Source organism: Conger conger, chromosome 5 (genome assembly GCF_963514075.1).
Source record: "Conger conger chromosome 5, fConCon1.1, whole genome shotgun sequence".
Classification (NCBI taxonomy): domain Eukaryota; kingdom Metazoa; phylum Chordata; class Actinopteri; order Anguilliformes; family Congridae; genus Conger; species Conger conger.
In genome coordinates, this window is record NC_083764.1 from 22,570,735 (window position 1) to 22,582,940 (window position 12,206).

General features: G+C 43.0%; 1 protein-coding gene across 1 annotated transcript in view; it reads left to right on the plus strand.

Annotated features, from left to right (window-relative positions):
- The window catches only part of LOC133129813 (pleckstrin homology domain-containing family G member 3-like), a 58,041-nt gene extending 45,835 nt beyond the window's left edge, over nt 1-12,206 (plus strand). The window contains exons 13-19 of the mRNA XM_061244143.1: nt 278-379; nt 809-841; nt 2,489-2,499; nt 3,174-3,548; nt 5,293-5,406; nt 7,113-8,520; nt 9,537-12,206. Of these exons, the coding sequence (XP_061100127.1) occupies nt 278-379; nt 809-841; nt 2,489-2,499; nt 3,174-3,548; nt 5,293-5,406; nt 7,113-8,520; nt 9,537-10,546 (3,053 nt within the window). The 3' untranslated portion in view covers nt 10,547-12,206. The remainder of the gene's footprint in view (nt 1-277; nt 380-808; nt 842-2,488; nt 2,500-3,173; nt 3,549-5,292; nt 5,407-7,112; nt 8,521-9,536) is intronic.

The window sequence follows — 12,206 nt, forward strand, 5'->3', positions numbered from 1 at the left end:
TTGCTATGGCAACATCATAATGACATAAGATGCGGACAGCGTACGGAAGCAACAAAAAGCTGTTATTGTCCGCATGACGGTGAACAAGACAGACAATAGAAATCACATTATGTTTACTGATGGATGCTTTGGCTGGCACGACTATTGCTTGCACCATAAATCACGGGGAAGAATGTCTTATAGAAACACCTTTCAAGCATTTTGGAGATATTGTATTTGATTAATTTTAGCATTTGCAATTCCATCCCTTTACTAATGTTGTTGCCACACCTGACAGACCCAACAAAGTACCGGTATAGCCCTGAGAGGATAAAAAGGGCACAGTCCAGCCAATTGGAAGACTTTCCTGGTACGGGTCGTCAGGGGAGGAGGCAGTCAGGTAATCTTGCTTTTGAACCCTTCTGCCTTCACTCCTCTCACACACATAGTGAGTACATGTGGAAGCTCAATATATCGATGCGATTTATTTGACTCACAAAAACATTTACACGGTGAGTGGTTCACTCAACATGGCTGTGATATTCAATAATTTCGCTATTAACTTTTTTTGACTTGCTTGTTTGTCCAACCCTTGAGACCATTTTCAGCTGTCTTATGTGAGAAAATGTACATAATGTGGAAGAGGCAATTACACACAAACATGTATTTATTTAGTTATTTATTAATTTATTAATTAATTTATTCATTCATTAATGTATATTTGCCCCCACAGTTTATCTGTTACTCTTACCCTGTGGCCATAGTTAATGGTGCAATTAGGATAGAAGATTCATGGATATCTTTCTCATTTCTGATTGTCTCTCCCCAGAGCCCACCAAGCAGATCACCAAGATCGCCAAAGGTAAGCAAATAGCAGTGTACACATATTCTTCCATGGTCCCTCACCTGTACCCAGACCTGTCTTGTCTCTCAGCTTTGTTGCTGGCATCGAGCAAATTCAGCATTTCGTTAATCAACATTATACTGAACACGTAATTGTCTGGCATATACAACACATAAAAGGCCCATGCAAAATAAAAACACTTCATTAAAGTGTACAATACAGCTGTACAATAATTCAAGCTCATTGGTTGAAAATTGGTTCTAATTGCTACAGCCAATGGCATGGGGGGTAATTCTGATTGTTTGCGTGTAGCTGCCCAAATTGCAATACCAGTTCGCTATCGGTAGCAAAGGATATTCGTAAATTCAGCAAGCTAACTAATAGTTAATTTGCTTGTTGCTACCGATAACAAACTGGTATCATTTTATAATAATTTATTTAAGCTGTTTGGCTCAATTTCACCCCAAATGTAAAACCGGTCATACAATCTGAGCATAATAGGAGGGTTAATAACACTGCGTGCAGCCACTGCCCATAATTTTATTTAGTAATCACATTTGGAGTGCATTACACAGCGACAGCACTGCTGTCTCCCACAAATGCTGCAAGGAGTCAAAGGGTGGAAACAGTCAAGCGAGGTCTGAAGATAGAGCTGCAAATTTGTTGCTGCAAATCCATCAGCAGTGTGGTGGGCCCACCATAGTCCCCAGCTATCATTCTGACTTCAAAAGACTTAGTAACGGGCGGTGAGAGCCATGTAGCCCTCTAAAGGAGATCAAAGGCCAGGTGCTCCCTGTCCTAGCCTCCTGAAATAATTATATAAAAGCCCCTTGTGTTGCATTATTGAGGGTCTCTTATATTTTAGTTCTTTGCTGCCGTCAAACATGCTTTGGCCAGATATCAGTGGCTTTCCCATTTTGTGAATTAGAACGTGCTATGAAAAGGAAAGCTAAGCAGTTGCATATAATCCATATATAGTAGTGGTTTAGATGGCCTAGCGGTGCATGGTTTTTGTTTTGCGTGTTACACGCTAATTTTAGCAGGGCATGGGGGGAGGGGGAGATGAGAGCAACTAGCAGTGCTGGCATTAGATGTTTGGGAAGAACTGTTTCTTCTTCAAATTTGTTTTAAGAACCCCCCACTTTAAACTAAACCCCTTTTAACCCCCCTTCAATTGAATACATTAATGTTAAGGGTTCCATTCTCTCCCCCGATTGCTACGCTACATGAAAGGTTTGACAAATTGTAAAAGTCTTGCAAATGAACCTTCGATTGAAGTACAAATATTGCTGTTGGAAGCCAGATTGTTTTCAAGGTTTATTTTATTCATCCTATTCTTCAACTCAGAGCTTAATCTGAAGTGCAGATTGCTGATTTTATGGATTACTAGGTACATGTATACAAACTTCAGGTTCAGCAGGAGCTCATCCTATTCCTTGATGCAGCCCAATGTTCGAAATCAAATCCTGTTTCCGCTAATGTCGATTGTGCTTGAATATTAATCTGTGCTTGCCTGAGGATTACAGATCTACAAATATGATTGGGTATTCCAAAGTGGATAAAAGTTAAATCAAAGATAAGTGTTTGTTTAGAAAATGATGTTTGATAAAAATGTTTAACATATTTCTCTGTCTTTTACCCTTGTCGCCTGTGTGGATCTGGCAGCCAATCTCAAGGTACATGTTTGCACATTAAAACTATACATTATGTGTGTTTACTGTTAATGTATTCTTAAAATTGCCAGGATTACACTTTACTTGATTTTGTCTAATAACATTATCCAGTTTTCAGTACATTTATGGTTTTCCCTGTTCAAGATTTATTTTCATTGTAACTTCACACAACTAGACCAGACAAATATCATTTAAAAAGAACAAACACCACCATAACCATAACCTTTAGAAAAAGGTTTTTACGAAAGAATGTGATCAATCAATCATATAACATCAATTAATTTCATGTCTGGAACATGCATACATTTTGTAAATCATGTATCAACAAGTGGAAGCACCCCACATAACTCGGTGCTCAAATATAACAAGCTTACAATCACATGGTAATTCCTGCATATGAACAGTCTTTTGCGATGTGTTTATCTCAATGATGAAAAATTAACGATATATCGTGCAGCCCTAGATTCAAGCAAAGAACTCAAACTCTGGTCACAGTAATGTATGTTTATACATTCAAATATTTTCCATTGAATTTCTTCTCCAAGCCACTGAAAATCAAATGGACTTGTTAAGTATCCAATGATAAAGTGATTTTACAAGAAATCTGGCAGCCAGGATTGAACAGAAACTCCAAGAAACTCCAAGGCCATAAATGCTTTTGTTACTCCACACCACAGCGCACAGACAGCGACGGGGCCCTGCAGGCCAATGCGTGGTCCGTGCGCCCCCGTGATAGCGTCAGCACCCTTGGCTCCAGCCTAGGCGAGCCTGAGGATGAGAGGCCTAGCCTGGAGGAGGATGAGAGGCCTAGCCTGGAGGAGGATCCAGGTTTTGGGAAGAACGCTTACGAGCAGCCGTTCCCTAGCGGCAGAGAGGAGGCTGGCCCGGGCGGGGGAGAGGGTGGGGCTGAGCAGGCGGCAGAGGGAGAGAGCGACAAGGACGATGTTCTGATGGAGGGGGACCAGGTAGCCGACTTTGCCAGCTCTATGCTGGAGGCCATCTCCTGCTGGCACTACAGGGCCAGGGCTTTACTTTCCATTGGGGTGCCAACGGTGAGGCTTTCTGCCAACATCGGGTTTCCCGTTTTCCTGTTCAACACACCCAACCCCTATGCTTGCGCTTCGAAATCTGATTTAACCCACTAATAACTCTTGAATGTCCAGACGTCGCCAAAGCTAACCAACGCCGGTGAGCGGAAAAAGTCTTGGCAAAGCATGGAAAATCTTGTGTTTTTCTCCTAAATGCATAAATGGATGGATGTATCTTCCCTTGAATGCTGATTAACTGCCACTAATACTGACTGCTGAGGACTGACAAGCATGTAGATGGTGACTAATCCATTCCCAGGTGAAAGGACCTTGAAGGTGCTACTTATTAGCATTAAAGTCATTTAAAGAAAAAAAAAAAACACAGTGCAATTTCACTTGTCAACATGAAATATTGAACTGTCAAGCAAGAGAAAAGGTGTGGACTTTTTCACGAAAATATCAAGCAGTTAGACACTTGGATGAATCTTCACCACTCCCAATATGTGTGAAGCTTCAGCTTAGTCCAGCTTGGAAAGAAAAACAATAGTTGTTGTCCTTGTTTGTGGTTTGTGGGATGATGTGAGACTCACAAATTCACCTTCCATGTCAATGTATGGTTGTGACCGGTTGCATGGCTGTTTCTGGGTGCAAGGTTGTGTGCTCTTGAGGATGTGTTCACCTTGTTTACCTGCTCCTGATCTTATATTAATGCCTTGCTTACATGCTTGATCCTCAATTTTAGATCTGTTATCACCTAAATTGTCTCAAGCTGTGTTTTACATGTGTCATAATAATAATAATAATAATAATAATAATAAACGAAGACATACTGACTCGCCACACCATTTTCATGTAAAATGAAACCATGCATGTTTTCCATATTCTAAAAAAACGTAAAAAGCAACCAAATTATGAAATGTGTATGTTGTGAAATTGTTAGTATCAATGTTTACGAAGAGACAGTTTCTCATGAATTGTTTCATTATGCTGTTGAAGGTTTTTCCAGTCCAACATTAGTATTCTGCATTGATGTAATGCCGTAGCTGTACACTAATGTAATTGGGCCATGTGCCATATTGTCTGGTCTGGAATGACTGAGAGGTAATGAAGCAGTAATGACATTCATAATTGAAACATTCCACAAGATGGATTTTTATTCTTAAATTACACAACCATATTTAGGCAGCTCATCACTGTCTGAACCCACACAAACATATGCAATGATAATGTCTCTTTCAGTTGGGCAATTTGAGCAATTTAACTTTGTTTCACTGAATAAACACTTTTTTTTCAAACATTTGATTTATTTTCGAACATTTGATTTATAGATGGATCATAATGTTCCAAAAAAAGTAATGGTCAACTTGGACATGACCACATCCTACACATTCAGTCTGTTTTTATTATCAATTTATACCAGAGGTTATTTGCATTTCACAATTCCAAAGTAGCATTATTGTTTAAAGTTGTAAAGGTGTCTTATTCACAAGGAAATTCTAATCTAGTTGTCAGTTATTTTAACCTGAAAGAAGTGCATTTCTCCAGTGTGGAAAGAGCAAAATATTTTTGGTATTATTATTATTATTATTATTATTATTAATAGTAGTAGTAGTAGTAGTCGTAATAATTACACATATCATAATAATAATAATAATAATAATAATAATAATAATATATTTTCAGGATATCTGTTCGTGTGGGCTCTTGACAGACTGATTGAAATGAAGGTATCTGTACTCAATAAACCCTCATTTTTATGTTCCTTAAGAAAGAAGAAGGGAATGACATCATGGAAGAGAATGGGGTTCACAGGGAGAGTGGCCATTCATCTGGACAAGAGGAGACATGTGACACAATGGAGCGCAGGCTCCTCTCTAAGCAGGTAAATCTATTTTCATAGAAGGAAATATCAGAACGCAAAATAATAATTCTGGGGAAAAAACACAAAATTCATGTCTCGCCTCTGTCTTGAAGTTTTCATATTTCACAGAGGTCATCTTACCCATCCCTACACCCCCCTCCCCCCACACCAACACTTACTAGCCACACAACCTTTTACTACTTAGCATATGTCCTTTAGCTGGTAGCAACTTCTTGCGGCTGTTCAGTTCAGATGCATTCTGCAATGAGAGCTTTGCATCAGAGGGGAAAATTGCTATCTGGCTCCACTTGTTTTTACAAGTCCCTGCCACATATGCTATGCAAAAAAACCAACAACATAAGACCCCATCTCAAATTTTCCCTTTTGGGTCCAGACCACTTCTCTACTTCCATCACTCAAATAAAAGTGCGTACATTTAAACAATGCTCTCATGCGTCATTTCATTCTGTTATCCATTCATTCAAACATTTTGATAGTTAGCAAATTTGCTAGCCCCTACTATGGGATGCCTGTTCCCATAATGCACTTCTTGCATATCCCTCTCTTATCTCCCATTTACAGCTTCCGCCACCTGGCTTGGACCGGCCATCCAAAATCCGATCGTGCTGTAGAGCTGTCCTGTTTGTTTGACGTAATGGCTTACATAACAGCTGCATAAACATGTTCAGCTCTGTGATTCATGTCAAAAGAGGCACTCTATGTTTTGTTGTGTAGTATAGTTCATGTTAAGCCTGAAAGCTATTGAGCTTTTTTCAAATATGCTCTTTGCATCTGTTTCAGTGAGATATCCTCCCTCTATGAGGTTTTTAGTTCATCTTATTGATTGGCTCTTATTTCCCCAAACGAAACAAACTAATTTGCATGTGATATTTATAATGCACCATTACAGAGATTTAAGTTTTCTATTTTGAATAAATGTAATACATTTTTTACGAATGTTTTTCTAAAAACATGTTTTCACTTTCATTATGGGTTATTCGGTGTAGATTGTTGGGCAATAATTTTAAATTAAATTGACAACACATTTAAGTGTGCAAAAAGTGAAGGGGTCTGAATACTTTCTGAAGGCACTTCACAATTCTGGGGATTTCACAATTCAGGATTTTACTGGTGTTTTATGGGTGAAATACATAATTGTTTTGGCTTCAAATACTTTTCTGTGCTCTGTTGATCTTGCCTAGTGCAATTTGGCCAGCTAAGAGGACCAGAAGGCAGGACATACACTTTTTGAGAGTATTTCATTGGTTCCAATGCACCAGCCAAGCTCATTGAAGCGTATAAAAGCATTCATATCCAAAACAATTACATATTTAACTCAGCAAACAAACATAACCAAAAATCATTCACCCACCGCGAATAACAAACCAAAATAGCACAGTGAAAATAAACCAAACATAATGGGACATTTCCGGCTTTAATGCTTTTCAGCTTGATACTCTTTTTGCCCTTCTCGCTCTCATTCTCATTCCCAGTCTCAGACAATTAACGTGAAAAGAAACACTCTTTTAAGCCCTTAAGGCTGATTCTTAATGCAACCAAGGTGTGTGTGCGGCTACTTAACCAGTAGGTGTGGCCCCAGATTCCTCCAATTCCCTCTTCTAGACTGAGCGAACCACACTGAGAAACCTGTGAAACTGATAGTTATGCTATAACGTAAATGAAGAGAAGCCAAGTTTCCCTTACAAAATGTGTCCATCTCATCCTAGGGGGCTACAGAAAAGCAACTTGCCCAAAGCAGCTGTCTACCTGGGTCCACAGAAAAGCTTGAGCAAGACCTTCCCTCAAACTTTGAGGCTGCAACCATGGCTGCGCCAATCTCTAGCGCTCCCTCTGGCTTGGAAGAGTGTGAGCTAAAGGAGGACCAGAATGACGATGGGGATGAGAGGATGGAGATGTCACCCGTCCACCAACAGGCAGAGGCTAAAGCCCTGAGCAGCGAGGAGTCATCAGCGACAGAAGACGATGAGGACGAGGAGGCGACAGCGCCAGGGGGCGAGCCTGCCAGTATCCTTCCTCCCTCCGTGCTGGACCAGGCCAGTGTCATCGCTAAGCACTTCACCAGCAGCGCCCAGCGGGGTAGCCTGATCGACGAAGTGCGGTCGCTGGGCTGCCCCTCCCCCCGACTGCAAACTAGACGTGGCAGCTCCTACAGTCTCGGTGCCGAAGCCCAGGAAAGGCCTCAGAGGCCTCTGGTCACCTGCTTAGATGACCCGCCCAGCCTGCTCACTCCAGACCATGCCTTGCTCTCTACATGCCCCGATAACGCCTTTGAGGCAGACCCGAGGCGGGACTCCACCCTCTCCCGGCAGGACCAGCTACTCATCGGGAAGATAAAGAGCTATTACGAGCATGCCGAGCACCATGGCGCGAGCTTCACCATCAAGCGCCGCGAGAGTCTCACCTACATCCCTGCCGGCCTGGTCAGGAGCTCTGTCACCCGGCTCAACAGCATCCCCAAAGACGATGCCGCTGGCCCAAAGAAGAGCCCAGACTCCGCCTCTGGCCCTGCCTCAGATATCTCCAACCCCAGCGACTACCACACCTCCTGTGCAGAGTTAGACCTCCAGGGGCCAGTCGAGCCCTTCGGCTCAGAAGCCAACGGGGATGAGGAAGAGTTCCGGCCTTCCTCCGAGATGATCAGGGTGTGGCAGGAAATGGAGAAGGATCTCGGAGGCCCAAGGTATCCCAGGCAGGGCTCAAGAATTGGAGGGACCTGTCCGCGCCTACCCGGGTGGGTACAGGCTACTTGTGGGAAGCCTGAAATAGACCATTCCAAGCTCCCGCTGGCCCTCAGGGAGACCAACCCGGATGCAGACAGCGAGGAGCCAGCAAAAGACCCCAAGAGCCAGGCCATGGGTGCAGGACCAGGGGAGGAGGTCAGAGCCAAAAGGGCCCCCATCCCCAGGGTCATCCAGCTGGGCTCTGAAATAGCTGAAGAGCTGGACGCGGAGCGAGCCAAGAACAAGGTGTTCCAGTTAGCGCGGCAGTACAGCCAGAGGATCAAGTGCAGCAAGCCCCTGGTGCGACAACGCAGTCAGGACACGGACATCTCCGCCAGCGCCAACGTGCACCTCCCGCCTCTGCTGGAGGAGCGGACAGAGAAGGAGAGCAAAGGTAAGGTCATGGCCCTCCAAAAGCTTCACCTTAACACAGGCTGTGACTGTCCAATCAGAGGAAGTCTTTTCCAGACTTTGAGTTGTAAGAGGGGGTTGAGTATGTTATGGAATGTGGCCGCTTCTTACTATGGCCTGTAGCATAGTGGTTAAGGTATGTAGCGTAGTGGTTAACATGACTGGGACCCACAAGGTCGGTGGTTCGATCCCCAGTGTAGGCACAATAAGATCTGCATAGCCATTGGGCCCTTGAGCAAGGCCCTTAACCCTGCATTGCTCCAGGGGAGGATTGTCTCCTGCTTTGTCTAAACAACTGTATGTCACTCTGGATAAGAGCGTCTGCCAAATGCCAATAATGTAATGAGAGGAGCTCTTATCCCCTTGGTCCAGGATCACATTCATACACCTGCCACACTCCCACAATCACCTGCTCCTCTAACAAGATATGGCATGAATTTGAATATAAATTGTGAATGTACACACACTGAGCACTTTATTCGGTAGACCTGTACACCAACTTGTAAATACAAATATTTAATCAGCCTATCATGTGGCAGCAACTAAATGCATAAAAGCCTGCAGACATGGTCAAGTGGTTCAGCTGTTTTTCAGACCAAATTTCACAATGGGGAAGAGATGTGATGTAAGTAACTTTGAACGTGGAATGATTGTTGGTGCCAGACAGGGCAGTTTGAATATCCCAGATACCTATATGATATATTTGGACAGAACAAACAGAATAGAGCAGATTCATTCAGCAGGGAAAGTCATGTTAGTAGTAATAATAAAAGACTGGTACAAAGTACATACATTCCTAATGTGAATTAGGACAGGTGCATAGCATTATATTTATTATAACAGTAATATTATATTATAATAATATATTTAGATTAGCAGTTGCATAGTGACACGCCTGCATTTTTCTAGAACTATATTAGAGTGCTACTTCAAACCTGTAGACAATTTTTACATGTTACAAATCCCAATTCTTTCTCCTCTGTCTGTGTGTTTCTACAGGTAAACCCAACCTCACACTGCCCTTAGCCACATATGACCAGGTGGTCCTGCGAGCGCTGGCCGTCCCTGCGAAAGTGAGGTCCCCCAGCCCTACCGACACCGCAAGCTCGGCGGGGAGCCCCAGGGTCCCGTCGCCCAGCCGCTCGTCCTGCAGGAGCCCCGTCAGCCCCACCCAGTCCGAGAGCTTCGACTGGCCGGACGTGCGCGAGCTGCGCTCCATGTACGCACAGGGCGGGCCCGAAGAGGCCCAGGCCGGCTCTGGCCACATCCCTGCAGGACGTAGGCGTTCTGTGCTAGAGAAGATGGAGTCGGACGGTTACAGGAGGCGTTCCTGCTGCTCCTCCAGCTATAACGTCTGTCCAGAAGCAGGCACAGCCCCCGGGCCCCCCTCACAGCCGCTGGCCCCCAGGCCCTGTTGTCCGGGGAACCAGAATGAGGGTCGTGCACGGGTGTGCAGGGCAGGCTCCCTGGACCACCGACACAGCGGACTGAACCTGAGCAACCTTCATGACCTCCACAACCCAGAGCTCAGCGCTGCTGGCTACTATGTCTCTGGCCATGCCCTCCTGCCCAACAACCACAAGGTCTTTGTTGTGGAGAGGGTCACCGAGGCAGCTCCACAGGAGGACGGTACAGATTTGGGGCTGGCAGAGGAAGACAGTAGGCCGTTGGGGATGGAGCCAGAAGAGGCTCAGGATTCGGATGGAAACTACGTGCAGATCCGTTCACCCACCTCCCGGGAAAAAATATCCATCAGGGCTGTCATTGACCGATGTAAAGCCTACCAGGAGTCGGACGAGTACCAACAGAGGCAGGAGGGCGGGGTTAGAGTGGAGACAACCACAAGTCATGGGAGGGACAAAAAGCAAGAGCACCAACCGTCCCTCAGTGAACAGGTGGACGACACCCAGAGGAACACTGTGAGCCCTGGCAAAAAGATTGATGGAGGGCAAAACAGTGTGGTGAAAAACTTAAGGGACAAGTTCCTGAACTTGAGATCAAACACATAAACACTTACGGAAAGGAAAAAGCATTTAGCTACCCTTATGTTAATGTGAGCCATTTTAGAAATGATCTTCCGCCAATGAAGAAAGCTTTGGATAAGTATGTGCAAAATTGCACCTTAAATGAAAAAAAAGAAGTATTTGTGAAGTTGACTCGCTTAGGTTCCAGTGACTGTCGCTGCTTAATCATTCAACATGATTTGGCAGCTTCATGATGTGCCAAGACTTTCCAGCATATCATCTATCACATTTCAGATTTGCAAACTCTTTGTCACACCTGAACCAATGAAAATACTTGGACAAGAAGTTTTTTTATTTTTATTTGTACTATTTCTTTCCTTCAGATTGGATTGTCACCAATCTTTTAATCCTTTATCTTTCTGTGAACCCGGTGGTTGTATTTGGCGAGTATCCTATGAATTATAATGAAAGTAAAAGCTCTTGTTGTATCATAAGAGCCTAGGGAAGGTGCCATTTTGGCTCATATGTAGCGCAGGAAAGTATATACGGTATGTTCATGTACATCACACCTCTTCCAGTTTTGTATGCATCGTGTTAATGTAAGAAAGTGACTATCCATTTTAGCTAAAGCCTGTGGCTTGTTTCTGTTTTAGAAGGGGAGAGGAAATGTATTTTCCTTTGACATTTTCTTTTAGCCTCACTGTGGCAGTGAGGTCAACAACACAAGTATCACATATGACCCTATTACCAATATGGCTTCTCACATTAGCAATACAACCAATTGTTTTGCCTCAACATTTACACTTTATTTAGTATTACAATATTGTTAAACAGGGAATGACCACTTGAAAGTACTTCTATGTCTGGTTAGGAGAAACTTTGCCCACCATCCCCCAACACTGAGAGTAACTGAGTGGACGAGCACAAACCAGTCACATTATCCATGGTGATGTCATAATGTATCTTTCAGGGTGAAATATTTGCTTGAGTCTGTTCTCTGTTTTTCACACTTGGACACTATTTTCTGTCAAAGTAGATTATGAATGTAAAACATGTTATTACATTCTTCAGAGTTGTAGCTAAATTGTTCAAAAATGCATTCCTTTTTTCTGTTTATTGATTGAATATGAAATTCAGAATTAATGTTTAAACCTGGCCATTAATCCAGCCAAAGCCTGTCAACCCCTAGTACCTCCTGTAAACATCCCATTAACAAGAAATCAATGAATATGTGTTTACGAAAGATGTACAAAATGGTACAAATAGGTTTGAGATCTAAGGTCCAGGCCACAAAAGGGATTACAGCAGTCTCAGAGACAGAAAGTCTCCATGTGAAATAGAGATATTACCCACAATGACTTTCCTTTAACCCCTGCACTGTTATTGTGCCAGTTCTGCAGTTTAAAACTGAAGTTTATGCTAACTTCCCAGTGAGATATTCAACCCCAATTTTTGAGTCTTCCATTTCACTATCAAGAAATTACACATTGTTTTAATTTGCCTGGAAAAGAAACCTTACTCCTGGATATTTCTCAACTTCCTATTTATTAAGTTGCTGTAAATTTGACATGCATCTGTCTGTACATAAATGTCTACATGTATACTATCTCATTTCAGAAGATTGCTGTACAGAAATGTAATTTAATGTTGCATGGAATAAGCATACATTCCATATTAAAACAGCAGATTGCTAGACAGTAAAAAA